The following is a 16,909-nucleotide window of genomic DNA, read 5'->3' on the forward strand; positions in this document are numbered from 1 at the left end:
TATATATATATATATATATATATATATATATATATAATAATAGTTACACCTACTAGACTTGCTATGTATTAAATAAGAAGCTATTTACCTTTTAATATTGTGGCGAGAGCCACTTCGAGCTTTTTCGGTACTTTAGTCACGGATAGGAAGCGATCGGATGTTTTCGGTGGTATTCCGACGTTTGACGAACACTTTCTACATGCTTGATCCGACCGACTATTTTAAAAGTGACCTTTAAAGAAAATTCTCTTTACCGTACAGAAAAATTACTCATTACTCATTTTATTTTTTAAGCGAATTCCGTACATAGAATTGAAAAAAATTAAGAAATGAAATTCGTTTACAAATGATTGTAGATTGAAGGCATGTTTTTATTTTGAGAGAAATCAGTGCGTACCACCAATGCTTGCGAAAATAGACAGGTGAAATTCCGTATGCCCGGCACTGATGTATTTTAAAAAAAGTCTCTCATACTAAATAATGTCTCTTGGTATATGTGTGCAAATATTCATTAAAATATCTATTACAGATATAAAAAAAATGTATTGTTTAAAACTTTACCACCCTGTATCACAAAAGTTAAGACGTAATATGAAGATTTCTTTTTAAAATGGACCTAAAAATCGCGTCCTTAATAATAAGACAACCTGTATATATGAAATGATAAAGAATTAAATCCCAAACCTAACAAGAATGCTAAATTCGAAAAATGAGTTTTTTTAATTAAATAAAAAAAATTTGATGGTTATTTGCCACCATTCTGTACAATATATTTGCGCCATAGATAGGTCAAAACCGAATAATTAGACTACTGTTTACGAAGCTTCTGGATTCCTCCTGCGTCGGTTTTTGCTGAGTCGAAATTGCTGACGTTTCGCCAGCTTCTTCAGAGCATGACTGAAACTGAACCAGAAGCTTCGTAAAAAGTATCACAGTAGCCCGTGGAAGTTTCTTTGAAAAAAAAAACGAATAATTTGAATTTTGAAAAATATTCATAGCACTCGATTTAAAAAAATACAGTTGGTTACTGGCACAACGGAACGCCTTGTATACATAAAAATGGTGGAAATAAAATATATACTTAGGGTAAAACAGTTTTTATATTTAACTTTTTTTCCTCATTGTTGTATTTATGGTATAGGACCACCGTGTACTCGCAGGATGCACATGACTTATCTATGCTTAAGAAAACGTCGGTGCTCGTAGTCCACGATTGCACTAGATATTCCATGATGGGCGCGGTCTCCTTCGGAACCATTGACGTCATTCGTCCTTCGGGTTTTGGCGGCGCGTGTCATCAACAATTTTTCCGCACGCATTATCCTTATCGTCAAATATTTTTATTATATGACCAAGCTATTTGACCCATTAAGCGATTGACCTGAATATTTTTTCTGATAGCATTATCAACAGTCGTTCGCTTTGTTTCCACGCAACAAAAGATTTTACGCTGCCGGCTTAGAACTATTTAGGAAAACTAGTATCTTATCCAAGCTAAAAATTGTATTTTGCGATGCGACTTACTACTAGACAATATATATTTGTAAACACTGAAGAGAAACGCGCGGCAGCTCATTTGCGCGGCTCCAGTGCGATTTGGAGACCGTCCTGAGACCTGAGCACCGCCTGGATGTAGTACTTCAACTCTTGCGGCTTGTCGCGCGACGTAACCGCGAATTTCCTCAGGATGGACGCCAGCATGGTCTTAGAGTTACGCAATCCGAATTTCTGACCTGGAAAACGTGGATTTCAAAAGCCGCCCGCCGGATTTCCTGATCCGAATCCGCCGGACAAACCTATACAGTTCCTGGGACCGGCACTAAACGGGATATAGGCGTAAGGATGACGTTTGGCTACTTCCTCGGGCAGGAACCGATCCGGATCGAATTTGAAAGGGTCCGGAAAGTGATCCGGGTCATGATGCAGTTGGTAGAGGTCGATGATTACGGTGGTACCCGCGGGAATGCGATGCCCGTCCAACTCGATGTCTTCCGATAGTCTTCTGGCGATTTCCGGTACGAAATAGTAGTACCGCATCGCCTCTTTCACCACTCTATCCAGATAGTCCATAGACGCGACGTCCTGAGGCGTGATGACGCGGTCCGACCCATGGAAGATGGCGTCCAGTTCTTGGTGGACTCTGGCTTGGATTTGTGGTTCGTTACCCAATGCGAATAGAGTGAAGGCTGTGGTGGTCGAGCTGCTACCGTGACCCTGCAATTTGGCGAATATTTGGACCAAGTGGCACAGTTTTCAGTTTGTTGCTCTAACCGTGAACATGAAGGTGTTTACTTCTTCGACGATCTCCTCGTCGGTGAACCGGTTTTGGTCCTGCGAGGCGAGCAGGACGTCGATGAAAGCCTGCCGTTCTTTCCTCCCGAGCTCGTCCACTCGGACGGTGCTCGTAATGTTTTCCAGTTGCGCCCTCTTCTCTTCAATGATCTAGAATACTCGGAAAATTACCTTTAACTTTTCAACATCTCGACGTTTACCTTTAAGGTCACCGAATCCACGTACTCGATGCACCCGAAAAACCTCTTTCCCGCTTCGGTCAACTTGAAAATGAAATCATTGGCCCAAATCGGGTTCGTGTACCTTCTGGAGCCGATCACGCACAAGCTACAACAAAAACGGACCTGTCACGATACGGTAGTGCAAATAATAGGGTGCCAAACCACCTGACGATGGCGTCCAGGTACTTGGAGTTCGGATCCTTCATCGCGTACACCTTCTTCCCCATCGAGGTTTCCGTGATGATGTCCAGTGCGCACTTGGTGAGGTCGAGGCAAATGTCGAAGTACCCCTTGCCTACTTTGTCCTCCAGTATGTGCACTAGGTCGTCGGCCCTTTCGGCAAAGGTTTCCGCGAACTTGTCCAAGATGCTGAAGTGGAAGGCGGGAGTGATCAGCTTCCGGTGCGTCCTCCACTTATTCCCGGTTCCTGTTAATAAGCCGGTACCCAGCCAAGGCTCGAAATAGCGATAGATCAAGCCTTTGCTGATGTTCGTGTTGCTCTTTAGTAATATCTAAAACAGATTCGGATGAAGTCTGCTCGAACTAAGCGGGTGTGTTGCAAGTTTTGTTACTTCCGCGTGTTCCGGTTTACAGATGTGTACAACTGGTTCCCCTTGGAACCAACTTCTGAATATCGGGCCGTACTTCTTGTGTCTGGAACTCATATAGTCGAAAGCATCTGCGGAGGTTGGAATAGAATAAAAGATATTGTTTATCAGTGTGCCATGTTGAATCTCACCCTCCCTGCTTATCGTCATGAACCTCAAACCGGTTCCGACGATAGGGTACCACCTTTCTCCGGGGTAGTAGTCAATGGCTTCGGCGATTTTGCGTCTGCGCCTGTACGTAGTGAAGAGACGCGGTCCAAAAAGAACCACCGTCACCACGAGTACCGCCAAAGCCGCCAGATAGTCCATGGTACTCCCGAAAACTTTCAAACCGCGATGCTAACTGGGAAGAAGTTGACAACAATTTCGGTTTTTTATATCGGCGGTGATAAAAATCGGTAAGTAATATCAATTTTATATCATGCAAAATTAACGTTTCCATTTTACTGATTGGTGGTAATATATGAAGGCAATTAAGAATATCTCGATTGCCTCGTGGGGATGAATAGCAGATTATTATCGACTGTCTCACCAAAGAGCACATACGGCAAGGATAAAATGGCCCAGCCAAAAATACAAAATTATTTGTCGCCACGTAACCGCCGACTACTTTTAATGTAGAGATAAGATAATTTCTAATTAAAAGATGAGACTTTTGTTTTTTTGGCTGACAGCCTGACTTTATTTCACGCGTTTCCTTAAACTCGACTTTTATTAAACAGAATTTATTTTGTATAACGTAGAAGGTTGCCTAAATAATCGGCAAAATAAGAAAAACCCGCAGGTGCTTCACTTGCGCAGCTCCAGCTCGATTTGAAGACCTTGCTGCGGCCGGAGTACCGTCTCGATGTAGTACTTCAAATCCTGCGGCCTGTCACGCGACTTGACCTTGAATTTTCTCAAGACGGACGCCAGCATCGTTTTAGCGTTGCGTAATCCGAATTTCTGGCCTGAAAAGATTTTTTGACTCGAACCGTCGTATTTTCCTACCCGAATCCACCGGACTAACCTACGCAATTCCTGGGACCGGCGCTGAATGGGACGTAAGAGTAGACGTGACGTTTGGCTACTTCTTCGGGGAGGAATCGGTCGGGATCGAATTTGAAAGGCTCCGGGAAGTGCTCCGGGTCGTGGTGCAGCTCGTAGAGGTCGAGGATGATGGTGGTACCCGCGGGAATGCGACGCCCATCCAAAACGAGATCTTCGGATAGACACCTGCCGATTTCCGGTACAAAATAGTAGTACCGCATTGCCTCTTTGACCACTCTATCCAGGTAGTCCATAGACGCTACGTCCTGAGGCGTGATGATGCGGTCCGACCCCTCGAAGATCGCGTCCAGTTCTTCGTGGACTTTAGCTTGGATCTCTGGTTCGTTGCCCAACGCGAACAGAGTGAAACCCGTGGTGATCGAGCTGGTATCTTGACCCTGGAATTTATGAGACGTTTGACCTACCGTCCTCTACGATTATTTGCTTCTCTTACCGCGAACATGAAGCTGTTTACTTCTTCTATGATTTCTGCATCAGTGAACCGTTTTGGGTTCTCTGTGGTGAGCAGAATATCAATGAAAGCCTGCCGTTCCTTCCTACCGAGCTCGTCCACTCTGATGGTGCTTTTGGTCTTCTTCAATTGGTCCCTTTTCTCTTCAATGATCTGAAACACTCGATAAATTATATTATCTTTCTAACAATCAACAATTACCTTAAGTGTGATGCCATCGACGTGGTCGACCGAGTCATAGAACCTCTTTCCAGGTTTGGTGAACTTGAAAAGAAAATCGTTCGCCCAAATAGGATTCGTGTACCTTCTCGCGGAAATCTCGCATAAACTGGAAGAAAACCAACACCAATACATGCAACTCTCCAGATATTAATGCTGTGACCCACCTGACGATGGCATCCAGATACTTTGATTTCGGATCCTTCATCGCGTTTACCTTCCTACCCATGGAGGTCTCCGCGATAATATCCAACGCACACTTGGTGACGTAGGGGTTAATGTCGAAATACCCCTTGCCGACCTTGTCCTCCAGGATGTGCACCAAGTCGTCCGCGCGTTCGGCGAAGGTTTCGGCGAACTTGTCCAAGATGCTGAAGTGGAAAGCGGGCGTGATAAGCTTCCGGTGCGTCCTCCACTTGTTCCCTCCTCCGGTCAATAAGCCCGTGCCCAGCCATGGCTCGTAAAAGCGGTAGATCATGCCTTTGTCTATATTTACATTGCTTTTGAGGAACAACTGAAAGGAATTGTGAATAAACTCTGTTCGAGCTAACTCGATAGGTGTCTTACTTCTGCGTGATCCGCCTTGCAGATGTGTATAATAGGTTCCCCTTGGAACCAACTTCTGAATACCGGGCCGTACGTCTTGTGTCTGGATCTCATGTAGTCGAAAGCATCTGGAAATCGAATCGCGGGAATTTTTATTAGGATATTTAATCAAAAGCAGTTGGTACCCTTACCTTCCCTGCTCGTCGTTATAAACTTCAGACCGGTTCCGATGATCGGGTACCACTTTTCTCCGGGGTAGTAATCTACAATTTCTACGAGTTTGCGTTTTCGCCTGTAAGCGGCGAGAAAACGCGGACCGAAGAATACCACGGTCACCACGAGCACCGCCAACGCCACCAGATAAGACATGGTACTTCCAAGACGGTTAAACCGCTACACTAATTGAGCAAAACGTTTTATTTTAGCTTTTTACTAAAAGTGTCTTATCGGTTTACTCAACTGAAGCCATTTGATAAGATTCGCAATTATTTATATATGATTCAACATTTTTGTTTTGCTGAGGGAAATCGGTATAGTCACCGTGACTAGGGGCAATTTTGTTGAAGGAGATCGGTGACATTTGCGTTCGTTGACACATGGGAAAGATAAATACTGAGAAGTTTATAAACATCTTCTTCTACAACAAAATACACCGTGAGCAAAGTACATCCGACGCTATCAGAAGAAGTTCGAAAACTCTAATTTTTCAATTTTTACAAAGTACCATAGGAAATGTGAAATAACGGCAGTATTTAATTCGGTTAAACATTGATTATATTGTCGTTTTTGACTTTCAATTTTTTCCTTAATCTTCCGAAGGGTCAAAAATTTACGGGCTTTCATTAAAAGCAACTAATAAACAAGAACGATTTATTTTGGAATATTAATACTAAATATATCATCTATGTACAGTCTGCCTAAATAATCGGCATATTAAGAGAAGCGGGTGGGGCTTCATTTGCGCAGTTCCAACTGGATTTGAAGACCTTGCTGCGGCCTGAGCACCGCCTCGATGTAGTACTTCAAATCCTGCGGCCTGTCACGTGACTTGACCTTGAATTTCCTCAAGATGGACGCCAGCATCGTTTTAGCGTTACGTAATCCGAATTTCTGGCCTGAAAAGACGATTTTTTACACAGACCGTCGTATTTTTCGTCCCAAATCCACCGGACTAACCTACGCAATTCCTGGGACCGGCGCTAAACGGGACGTAAGCGTAGACGTGGCGCTTCGCTACTTCTTCGGGGAGGAATCTATCCGGGTCGAATTTGAAAGGCTCCGGATAGTACTCTGGGTCGTGGTGCAATTCGTAAAGGTCAAGGATGACTGTGGTATCTGCTGGAATGCGGTGCCCATCCAAAACCAACTCTTCTGATAGACACCTGCCGATTTCCGGTACAAAATAGTAGTACCGCATCGTCTCTTTCACCACTCTATCCAGGTAGTCGAGAGAGGCGATGTCCTGGGGTGTGATTATGCGGTCCGACCCCTCGAAGATCGCGTCCAGTTCTTCGTGGACTTTAGCTTGGATCTCTGGTGTGTTGCCCAACGCGAACAAAGTGAAACCTGTGGTGATGGAGCTGGTATCCTGTCCCTATAGTTTACGGAAAATTTGACCTACCGTCTTCGCTCATGATTTGTTTCCCTTACCGCGAACATGAATGTGTTTACTTCTTCGATGATCTCCGCGTCGGTGAACCGTTTCTCGCCCTCCGTATTAAGCAGGATGTCGATGAAAGCTTGTCTTTCCTTCCTGCCTAGTTCGTCCACTCTGATGGTGCTCTTAGTCTTCGCCAATTGTTCCCTCTTCTCCGCAATGATCTGAAACACTCGATTAATTACATTTTCTCTCTAATAGTTAACGTTTACCTTCAGCGTAATCCCATTGACGTGATCAATCGAGTCAAAGAACCTTTTTCCAGCTTTGGTGAACTTGAAGAGAAAATCGTTGGCCCAGACGGGGTTGGTGTACCTTCTCGCGGAAATCTCACATAAACTAAAAGAAAGTCGACATGAGCACATGCAGCAGTGAAAACATTAACGCGCCGACTCACCTCACGATGGCGTCCACGTACTTTGACTTCGGATCTTTCAGCGCGTACACCTTCTTACCCATGGAGGTCTCCGCGATGATGTCCAGCGCGCACTTGGTGACGTAGGGATTAATGTCGAAGTACCCCTTGCCTACCTTGTCCTCCAGTATGTGCACCAAGTCGTCGGCCCTTTCGGCAAAGATTTCCGCGAACTTGTCCAAGATGCTGAAGTGGAAAGCGGGAGTGATCAGCTTCCGGTGCGTCCTCCACTTGTTTCCTCCTCCGGTCAATAACCCCGTGCCTAGCCAAGGCTCGAAATAGCGATAGATCATGCCTTTGTTGATATTGACGTTGCTTTTGAGGAACAACTACAAGGGATTTCTAATAAACTTGACTCAAGCTAACTCGATGGGTGTCTTACTTCCGCGTGTTCCGCTTTGCAGATGTGTATAATAGGTTCCCCTTGGAACCAACTTCGGAATACCGGACCGTACGTCTTGTGTCTGGATCTCATATAGTCGAAAGCATCTAGAAAATGAACGACTGTGTGAGAATGTTGTTATTGACAGTTAGTAAATAACAGTGGTTTCTTACCTTCTCTGCTCGTCGTTATGAACTTCAGACCGGTACCTATTATCGGATACCATTTTTCTCCGGGGTAGTAGTCGATGGCTTCAGCGATTTCCCGTTTACGCCTGTAGGCTTGTAGAAAACGTGGAACGAAGAGCGCCACCGTCACCACGAATACAGCCAATGCCACCAGAAAAGACATGGTACTGCCGCGATTATTAAAACTTGACACCAATTGGGTGAAACTTTTTATTACCGCTCGTTATCAAACACGCGCAGTCCGTTTGGTCAAATGAAGCCTTCGGACAATAATCTCCATTATTTATATCGACGATAATAACATCCGTGGCCTCTTTGGGCGACGCATGGAGGGAGATCTCCGTAATCACCATGACTAAGGACATATCTTTATAGACGTAAACAATAATTTGACGTTGCGATTTCGTCTATCGCCGTGAGCGTGTCTATAATTAAGGACGCCGATGCGTTCGTTGCTACTGGAGAGATAAACGCACTAGCAAATTTAATATCGGGTACCGCGCGAACAAGATACACCGTGAGCAACCTAAGGAGAGATTTGCATTTTTTGAGAATAAGAAAGTATCCTAGTTTAATTAATAATGCAATGCCAAAAAGACCGGTACATTAATAATTATGTCAAAAACATAAAAAAAACTTTACATTTTTTGTGGTTAACAATCTATACTTTAATTGAAAATACAAAACCAAAAAGGCGAAGAAAAACTTTGCATATTTTGAGGTTAACAAACTGTTCCACTTCAATTGATAATCAAATTACAAAAACACAACGGAAACCGTTGCATTTTTTGAGGTTAAAGTATTTGGATTTAATTGATGATATTCTACTATGGTACTAAGCTGATATTCTATTTTGATGTTAACAAAATGCTTCACTGTGATTGGTAATAAAATGCCAAACACACAACGGAAAACGTTGATTTTTTTTTAAGCTAAAGTATTCTGATTTAAATGATAATAAAATTCTAAAACGGCAAGGAAAAAGTTTGCATTTTTTGAGGTTAACAAACGATTTCACTTTAATTGATAAGACGAAGTCAAAGAGAGAAAAAAAAGTTTGTGTTTTTGCTGGTTCCCAAAATATCTCCACTTTCTTTGATAATAAAATTAATAAATTAATAAATTAATAATAAAATGCCAAAAACGAACCAAAACTAGCCAAAAAAACAAAACAAAACTTTTTTGACATACTGCTCGGTATATTTAAACGAGGAATAGGCACCTATTCGTCTATCTGCACTATAAGCTGAAGCATAGTTTTCCAAAAAAAAATAAAACAATCGTCGGAGCAGTCCGGTGGAACATAAACCAAATCAAACGAAAATAATTTATTTTGGAACAGTAGTTAAACTTAACAACAATAAATAATCGGCCATGCTAAGAGAAACGCGACGGGCTTCATTTTCGCAGCTCCAATGCCACATAAAGTCCGCCCTGCGGTCTGAGCAATCCTTCGATGTAGAACCTCAAATCCTGCGGCTTGTCGCGCGATTTGACCTTGAATTTCCTCAAGACGGACGCTATCATCGTTTTCGCGTTACGCAGTCCGAATTTTTGGCCTGAAAAAGAGAGTTTTTTTTAGAATCGACCTCCAAATTTCCCGATCCGAATACTACAGACTAACCCACGCAATTTCTGGGACCCGCGCTGAAAGGGACGTAAGCGTAGACATGACGTTTGGCTACCTCTTCGGGGAGGAATCGATCTGGGTCGAATTTGTAAGGGTCCGGGTAATGCTCCGGGTTGTGGTGCAGTTCGTAAAGGTCGAGGATGACGGTGGTACACACGGGAATGTGATGCCCGTCCAAAACGAGTTCTTCGGTTAGACACCTGCCGATTTCCGGTACGAAATAGTAGTACCGCATCGCTTCCTTCACCACTCTATCCAGGTAGTCGAGAGAGGCGATGTCCTGGGGTGTGATTATGCGATCTGATCCTTGGAAGACCGAGTCCAGTTCTTCGTGCACTTTGGCTTGGATCTCTGGTTCGTTGCCCAACGCGAACAGAGTGAAACCCGTGGTGATCGAGCTGGTATCTTGGCCCTAGAATTTGCTGGTCATTTGACCTACCGTACTCACTTAATATTCGTTTTCCTTACCGCAAACATGAACGTGTTGACTTGTTCAATGATCTCCTCGTCGGTGAACGGCTTTGGTTCCTGCGTAGTGAGCAGGATATCGATGAAGGCTAGCCGTTCCTTCCTGCCTAGCTCGTCCACTCTGATAGTGCTTTTAGTCTTCTCTAATTGTGCCCTCTTCTCTTCAATGATCTGCAACACTCAGTGAATTTGATGGTCCTTCTGGAACTTGAAGCTTACCTTAAGGGTATTTCCATTCACGTATTCGATGTCGTCGAAGAACCTTTTTCCCGGTTTGGTGAACTTGAAAAGAAAATCGTTGGCCCAAATGGGGTTCGTGTACCTTCTGGTGGAGATCTCGCATAAACTAGAATGAAACCGATAGAAGCACATTCCACAGTCAATACATCAACGCTCCGACTCACCTTACAATGGCGTCCACGTACTTGGATTTGGGGTCTTTCAGCGCATATACCCTCTTTCCCATCGATGTCTCCGCGATGATGTCCAGTGCGCACTTGGTGACGTAGGCATCAATGTCGAAGTACCCCTTGCTTACCTTGTCTTCCAGAATGTGCACCATGTCGTCGGCGCGTTCGGCGAAAGTTTCGGCGAACTTGTCCAAGATGCTGAAGTGGAAAGCGGGAGTGATCAGCTTCCGGTGCACCCTCCACTTGTTTCCTCCTCCGGTCAATAGACCCGTGCCTAGCCAAGGTTCCATATAGCGGTAAATCATGCCTTTGTCGATGTTCACGTTATTTTTCAAGAATATCTAAAAGGTATTCGGAATAAAATAAGCTCGAAATTGATCAGGGTCTTACTTCGGCGTGTTCGGCCGTGGAGATGTGTACGATGGGTTCCCCTTGGAACCCATCGTACACATACCGGACCGAAGGTCTTATGTCTGGAAGTCATGTAATCGAAAGCATCTAGAAATGAGACGACTTTTATTGTCTCGTTTGACATTTGGTAGTATATCATATATATATATATATATATATATATATATATATATATATATATATATATATATATATATATATATATATATATATATATATATATATATATATATATATATATATATATATATATATATATATATATATATATATATATATATAAAAAATTATGCCGCCGTGTAAAAGGCTTTAAGTGCAACAAATTTTATACTTGAAATCAAATAGATAGACAAAAGAAAAAAATATGACTTTCATAAAATAGAACATTCAATTTCTGTGTAGAAATAATAATACTGATACACGAAAAATATGATTAATGATTAATTATATCACCCACTTGGCCTCGTCCTTAAAAATGTTAAGTAATCTTGTTTCATTCTCACAGCGTTGCCGCAGTTTACGTCTCTTGCATTTTGCGCAATAAGTTACTAACGGTAACAACGTTATTTCACTTAAGTATATTTTGTAGCTTACCAAAGCACTTGAGGTATCACTGTCCAAACGTAAATCACTCGAATTAAATTTAAAAATAAAGAATAAATTCCCAGCACAAATTTTTCTATTACTTATTACTAATTTTTTCTTATTGAATTTGTTTGACGATAATAACTTTTATTTCTTATTATACTGGTTATTTTTTTAATGAAGCCATGTAAAACAGTCTCCATTTTTTTGGGTGTTTGTTTGTCGCCAAAAGGATGTCTGAAAAATATCTCAGCAAACCTTTTTTGGTTAGTTTTCCACGTTTACAGTTTTGACGAATATTTAATATTACCAATTTGGTTTCTTTAGATACACATTGTGAAATCAATGTTAAAGAATTTTTTCGCTATTACGAAAAGAAAGTTAAAAGTAAGAAAATTAAGTTAAACTTTTGATTTTTAAACGATCGTAGAAACATCTCTTTTTTTTTCATTTGCCATTGTATTAATGGGAGTAAAATGATACAATTTTTTTTTTAATGTTTTAATGCTCATGCAAATAGTGTTTTTTGCTTTCATCTTGATCGATCTAATCTTCCTTCTTTGTTGTGAAACTGTTAAATTATTTCAGTTGTAAGAAAATAGCAACATATGCACGAAGCACATTTGCTATACTCACCATTATTGCATCCAGTTCAAATAACGAAAATATATATTGGTGGCAGAGAAAAGTTCAATTTGCTACGCTCATCTAATCGTTCCTGATCAGAAATAATTGAACTATAGGTGGCAGGGGTAATCCTGGTTTATAATTCTTAGAGCGTCAGTAGAGACAATGAATTTTAGAGTCATGAGGGGTGACAGACTTTTTCACGGATTCCCATAGAGAAGAAGTCTTAATAACAGATTTAAGGTACGTTCTATAGATGACGCAGGATCTTTTTTAAGTTGATCGTGGGATCCGTTTATAAGAATATCCCTATATTCATGTGTGTTCATGACTACCGCAGCATTTCCTTTGTGGATCAGCTAAAACCTCTGCCGCTTCTCTAATTTGAATTTTTGATGCAGATTTTATTCATAGTGTGGAAAATCTCGGCATGATTTTTGGGCAACAAATAGAATGTTAGGTTTACCAAATGAGTTTGGTATGTAGTGTTTTGTTAATATCTCTTTACCTTTTCTGCTAGTCGTCATGAACTTCAAACCGGTACCTATTATCGGATACCATTTTTCACCGGGATAGTAGTCGATGGCTTCGGCGATTTTGCGCTTGTGCCTGTAAGCTTCGAGAAAACGTGGAGCGAAGAGCACCATCGTCACCACGAGTACTACCAACGCAACCAGAAAAGACATGGTACTGCCGAGACGATTAACAACGCGAGACCAAGTGAGCCAATTAAGCTAGTCGGATCGTGTTGTTCAACTGAAGCCTTCGGATAACAATCCCAAGTATTTATATCCTCGGATGCAACAACCACGCTCCCTCTGGCGACAAGTTTTCATTATGATGAAGCAAGCAACAATTACACGTTCAGATTTTGATGATATTGGCATGCCCACCAAGGACAAGCATCGGCGTTGTTAATCGCGAGAAGATCGAAATTCGGCTGGTTAATCGCGGCTCATTCGTTTGGATTTTATTACACGAACCGACTTACCTGTCGGAAAGTCGATTGTAATTTTGCGAGTTTTTTTATTTGCGTAGTATGACTTGTCGTGCCTGCCGAAGAACGTTTCTCGGGTTGGGTTGAATGCAGATAAATCTATCAATTCTTTAATATTTTGCTGCGCTTTTCTTCCCCAAGCGTTCCTCGGCCATTTGTAGAGGTTAAGTACCGGCGAATATATTAATGGCCACGAAGCGGGTCAACAAGATACACCGTGAGCAAATTACAACTGAATGCAAGTATCGAATTTTTCTTTTTGAGACGGAAAAACCCACAGTTTCCTTCTGAAGATTTTTAAAGAATACGTTTGTCCACGGTAGTCCATTTAATATGCTCCTATACTTTATCTCAATATGTACGATAGTGATGAAAAAAATTAAATAGGGAAAGTGTTTGATCCTAAGTGTATATGATGATTATGTTAAGTACAATTCGGTTTTGACAATGGCATGATTAGCAGTATATATAATAAAAATATATCCGGTAGATCGCAATTTTAGTTCTACTAATACTGCGGAAGTGATGGCAAGTTTTGATTATTTTACAACTTTTTTTGTGATATATGTACCTCCTCCAAAAGTTATGTATTTTGCAAGCAATAAAATGTTGAACTTAGTCCTGCATAGCACTATCAACAACAACAATAAAGGTCTTTATTTGAATTATATACAATATAACAATAACAAGATAACATTTTGGCAACAAGGCGAGATTCAGTCTATTAAAGATTAGTATACTGTTCTATCTAACCCAATAAAAGAGAGAAAAAAAACTAAGTGAATTTCTATTTTATAAGTTGTAAGTTAAACAAACAAAAGATATTGGTGTTCCCGCAAAACTCAAACACAGTAAAAATAACGAAAGCAATATTTCATTGCATGTAGCGCACAAAGAAATTTCCGCAATTTGCTCATCCAGTAGCCTCTGAAAAGGGTTAGTATTGAAGCGTTTTAGGTTGCTTAAATTTTTGATTTTATTTGGCAAGTTATTTGAACATGATTATATGATTACTGCGGATTTGCTAGCATTTAATTGTAAAGAATGCTTAGTGCACATCTCATAAACTATGTTCAAGTCATAGTTTAGGGCTGCAACGGCTTGCTTAGCTTCACCATGAAAAAAACAGAGGTAAATTTGTGTATCGTCCGCATAATAATGATGACAACTTGACAACAGACATTTTGTACAACGAGGGCTATATACAACAAAGAAAAAATAAATCCCTGAGGTATACCTTTATTAACATTTAAGAATGAAGAAATTACACCATGTTACCGCTTAAGATTAATTGCGTTTTCTGACAAACCAATAAAATTTCACACTGAAATAAAAATTTGATGATTAAGGGTATCAAACGCTTTCGAATAGTCTGAAAGGGTTAGTAGTGTCAGCTTGCCTTCATCTGTAGCCCTAAATATATCATCGGTTATATGTAGTAGAATTGTAGTCCAGCTTTATATCCTGATTGAGTAACGGGGGTAATGATTACCTAAGTGAAACTGCATCTGCTCAAATATAACCTTTTCTAAGATTTTTGAAAAGGTTGGTAAAATACTGATAGGGCGAATATTATCTAAGGTTGTTGGATTTGCAATTTTCGGTAACGGTAGGACGAGTGCCTTTTTCCACTGATTCGGGAAAATTGAATATTTTAAGCAATAGTTTATAACATGCCTGATATGAGGCAAAATATGGGGAATACATAAATTGTTTGTAAAAATATCAATACCATCGCAACCTACTGCCTTAGTCTTAACAGTCTTAATTATTCGCAATACATCAGTTTCAGTCACAGGGGTAAAAGAAAAACACACAGTCCAGTCTTGGTTTTTTAGTTCACACAGAAAATCATCCCGCCCTACCTGTGAGAAAACACGTTTATACACAGAGAGCTCAGGAGTTTTTGACTGTGTTTCAAAAATATTTTTTTGTGCCGCGTGATCAGCAATGTAAAGTTCTAATACAATTGTTTTAACCGAATCTGAGTTAGTAAAGATATTGTCAATACAACTTCCTGAAGTAGAAGTTAGTCGGGTATTTTGAAACACAGTCCGAGATTTCTGGGACCTGCGCTGAATGGGACGTAAGAGTAGACGTGACGTTTGCCTACTTCTTCGGGGAGGAATCTATCGGGATCGAATTTGAAAGGCTCCGGAAAGTGCTTCGGGTTATGGTGCAGTTCGTAAAGGTCTAGGATGACGGTGGTACCCGCGGGAATGTGACGCCCATCCAAAACGAAATCTTCGGATAGGCACAAAATAGTAGTATCGCATCGCCTCTTTGACCACTCTATCCAGGTAGTCCATAGACGCGACGTCCTGAGGCGTGATGACGCTGCCCGAACTCTCGAAGATCGCGTCCAGTTCTTCGTGGACTTTAGTTTGGATCGCAGGTTCGTTGCCCAAAGCGAACAGAGTGAAACCCGTGGTGATCGAGCTGGTATCTTGGCCCTGGAATTTGTGAGACGTTTGGCCTACCGTCTTCTGCGATGATTTATTTCTCTTACGGCGAACATGAAGCTGTTTACTTCTTCTATGATTTCTGCATCAGTGAACCGTTCTGGGTTCTCTGTGAACATCGATGAAAGCCTGCCGTTCCTTCCTACCGAGCTCGTCCACTCTGATGGTGCTTTTGGTCTTCTTCGGTTGGTCTCTTTTCTCTTCAATGATCTGAAACAGTCGATAAATTATATTATCTTCCTAACATTCAATATTTACCTTAAGCGTAATCCCATTCACGTAGTCTCGGGTCTCGAAGAACCTTTTACCAGGTTCGGTGAACTTGAAAAGAAAATCGTTGGCCCAAATGGGGTTCGTGTACTTTCTGGTGGAGATCTCGCATAAACTAGAATGAAACCGACACCAGCCCATGCCACAGTCAACACATCAACGCTTCAACTCACCGCCCAATGGCGTCCACCTTTTCTTTCCCATCGATGTCTCTGCGATGATGTCCAGTGCGCACTTATCGATGTTCACGTTATGTTTCAAGAATATCTAAAAGGTATTCGGCATAAAATAAGCTCGAAGTCGATCAGTGTCTTACTTCGGTGAAGATGTGCACGATGGGTTCCCCTTGGAACCAAATAGTGAATCCCGGATTGAAGGTATTATACCTGGAAGTCATGTAATCGAAAGCAAAGAGAGACGACTTTTTTACCAATAATATTAATATCTCCAGTTTTTTTGCCTTTTTTTAGACTTGACCAATCTAGTGGAAAACCGATTTCAGGAAACTAGTGACATCATATGCGATATTTTATTCCGGTAAGCTCTGAAGAAGCGAACTGAATGATTCAAGTTGGATTTATCAACAGCCGACCTAGTTTTTTTGTCCATAACTGGGAAGTTCTGTATATTTTTTGAGTAAACTATATTTTTGGGTTATTTCCACGAATCTTCCGGTTGAAGAATTTTTCAGATCGGCAATAGTGTTTTCGAGAAAATAATTTTTCTTCGGTCCCGAAAATTCAAATGCAATTATGGGATCGTCAGTATAGAACACTTAGTATTTAACATTTAACGTGCAAAATGTTACACAGGCACACACATAAAACAGTAATTAAATAATTAAAAAACTAATTGAGAAATGAATATCCTGAAGTAGATGGTTTTTATTTAGAATTTTATTAAGTGTTCGAAGTGTTTTCGGAGCGCGAGCATTGAAGATGCCAACTGAGATCTTGGCGAAACGTCTGCACGATTCCAGTCGAATGGATGATATCCCGGAACATATTATCAGCATATATA

General features: G+C 41.2%; 4 protein-coding genes across 4 annotated transcripts; all 4 read right to left on the reverse strand.

Annotated features, from left to right (window-relative positions):
* Positions 1 to 1,495: 1,495 nt before the first annotated feature.
* LOC132707662 (uncharacterized) lies at positions 1,496 to 5,931 on the reverse strand. Its single transcript, XM_060679584.1, has 15 exons — positions 5,579 to 5,931; positions 5,409 to 5,515; positions 5,009 to 5,355; positions 4,824 to 4,950; positions 4,605 to 4,775; positions 4,131 to 4,548; positions 3,915 to 4,071; positions 3,654 to 3,756; positions 3,253 to 3,460; positions 3,086 to 3,192; positions 2,679 to 3,025; positions 2,493 to 2,619; positions 2,272 to 2,442; positions 1,797 to 2,214; positions 1,496 to 1,733 (listed from the first exon to the last, which is right to left on the reverse strand). Exons 1-15 carry the CDS (start codon positions 5,754 to 5,756, stop codon positions 1,573 to 1,575), a joined length of 3,147 nt encoding a protein of 1,048 aa, XP_060535567.1. The 5' UTR covers positions 5,757 to 5,931; the 3' UTR covers positions 1,496 to 1,572.
* A 312-nt stretch (positions 5,932 to 6,243) lies between these two features.
* LOC132707391 (cytochrome P450 4C1-like) lies at positions 6,244 to 8,293 on the reverse strand. Its single transcript, XM_060679235.1, has 7 exons — positions 8,015 to 8,293; positions 7,842 to 7,948; positions 7,442 to 7,788; positions 7,257 to 7,383; positions 7,038 to 7,208; positions 6,564 to 6,981; positions 6,244 to 6,502 (listed from the first exon to the last, which is right to left on the reverse strand). Exons 1-7 carry the CDS (start codon positions 8,190 to 8,192, stop codon positions 6,342 to 6,344), a joined length of 1,509 nt encoding a protein of 502 aa, XP_060535218.1. The 5' UTR covers positions 8,193 to 8,293; the 3' UTR covers positions 6,244 to 6,341.
* A 1,049-nt stretch (positions 8,294 to 9,342) lies between these two features.
* LOC132707392 (cytochrome P450 4C1-like) lies at positions 9,343 to 11,035 on the reverse strand. The gene is made up of 6 exons (XM_060679236.1): positions 10,928 to 11,035; positions 10,532 to 10,878; positions 10,347 to 10,473; positions 10,128 to 10,298; positions 9,654 to 10,071; positions 9,343 to 9,588 (listed from the first exon to the last, which is right to left on the reverse strand). Exons 2-6 carry the CDS (start codon positions 10,840 to 10,842, stop codon positions 9,428 to 9,430), a joined length of 1,188 nt encoding a protein of 395 aa, XP_060535219.1. The 5' UTR covers positions 10,843 to 10,878; positions 10,928 to 11,035; the 3' UTR covers positions 9,343 to 9,427.
* A 4,079-nt stretch (positions 11,036 to 15,114) lies between these two features.
* Positions 15,115 to 16,286, reverse strand: LOC132707663 (cytochrome P450 4C1-like). Its single transcript, XM_060679585.1, is given in 7 exon segments — positions 15,115 to 15,409; positions 15,411 to 15,610; positions 15,667 to 15,733; positions 15,735 to 15,829; positions 15,878 to 16,004; positions 16,080 to 16,156; positions 16,206 to 16,286. Coding segments are annotated over 7 exon segments (870 nt in total). The 3' UTR covers positions 15,115 to 15,186.
* Positions 16,287 to 16,909: the final 623 nt, after the last annotated feature.

The sequence above is a fragment of the Cylas formicarius genome, unplaced genomic scaffold (assembly GCF_029955315.1).
Source record: "Cylas formicarius isolate icCylForm1 unplaced genomic scaffold, icCylForm1.1 PGA_scaffold_9__14_contigs__length_23061073, whole genome shotgun sequence".
Lineage (NCBI taxonomy): Eukaryota > Metazoa > Arthropoda > Insecta > Coleoptera > Brentidae > Cylas > Cylas formicarius.

Excerpts from the sequence above, each read along its gene's own strand:
- LOC132707662 (XM_060679584.1), bottom strand. The coding sequence starts at position 5,756 with ATGTCTTATCTGGTGGCGTTGGCGGTGCTCGTGGTGACCGTGGTATTC. Across the intron at positions 4,549-4,604 it reads TAAACAGCTTCATGTTCGCG|GGTCAAGATACCAGCTCGAT; the intron begins GTAAGAGAAGCA and ends CATAAATTCCAG. Across the intron at positions 3,026-3,085 it reads GTAAACCGGAACACGCGGAA|ATATTACTAAAGAGCAACAC; the intron begins GTAACAAAACTT and ends AATCTGTTTTAG.
- LOC132707391 (XM_060679235.1), bottom strand. The coding sequence starts at position 8,192 with ATGTCTTTTCTGGTGGCATTGGCTGTATTCGTGGTGACGGTGGCGCTC. Across the intron at positions 7,949-8,014 it reads CATAACGACGAGCAGAGAAG|ATGCTTTCGACTATATGAGA; the intron begins GTAAGAAACCAC and ends TTCATTTTCTAG. Across the intron at positions 7,789-7,841 it reads GCAAAGCGGAACACGCGGAA|TTGTTCCTCAAAAGCAACGT; the intron begins GTAAGACACCCA and ends AATCCCTTGTAG.
- LOC132707392 (XM_060679236.1), bottom strand. The coding sequence starts at position 10,842 with ATGATTTACCGCTATATGGAACCTTGGCTAGGCACGGGTCTATTGACC. Across the intron at positions 10,072-10,127 it reads TCAACACGTTCATGTTTGCG|GGCCAAGATACCAGCTCGAT; the intron begins GTAAGGAAAACG and ends AGCAAATTCTAG. Across the intron at positions 9,589-9,653 it reads GGGTCCCAGAAATTGCGTGG|GCCAAAAATTCGGACTGCGT; the intron begins GTTAGTCTGTAG and ends TCTCTTTTTCAG.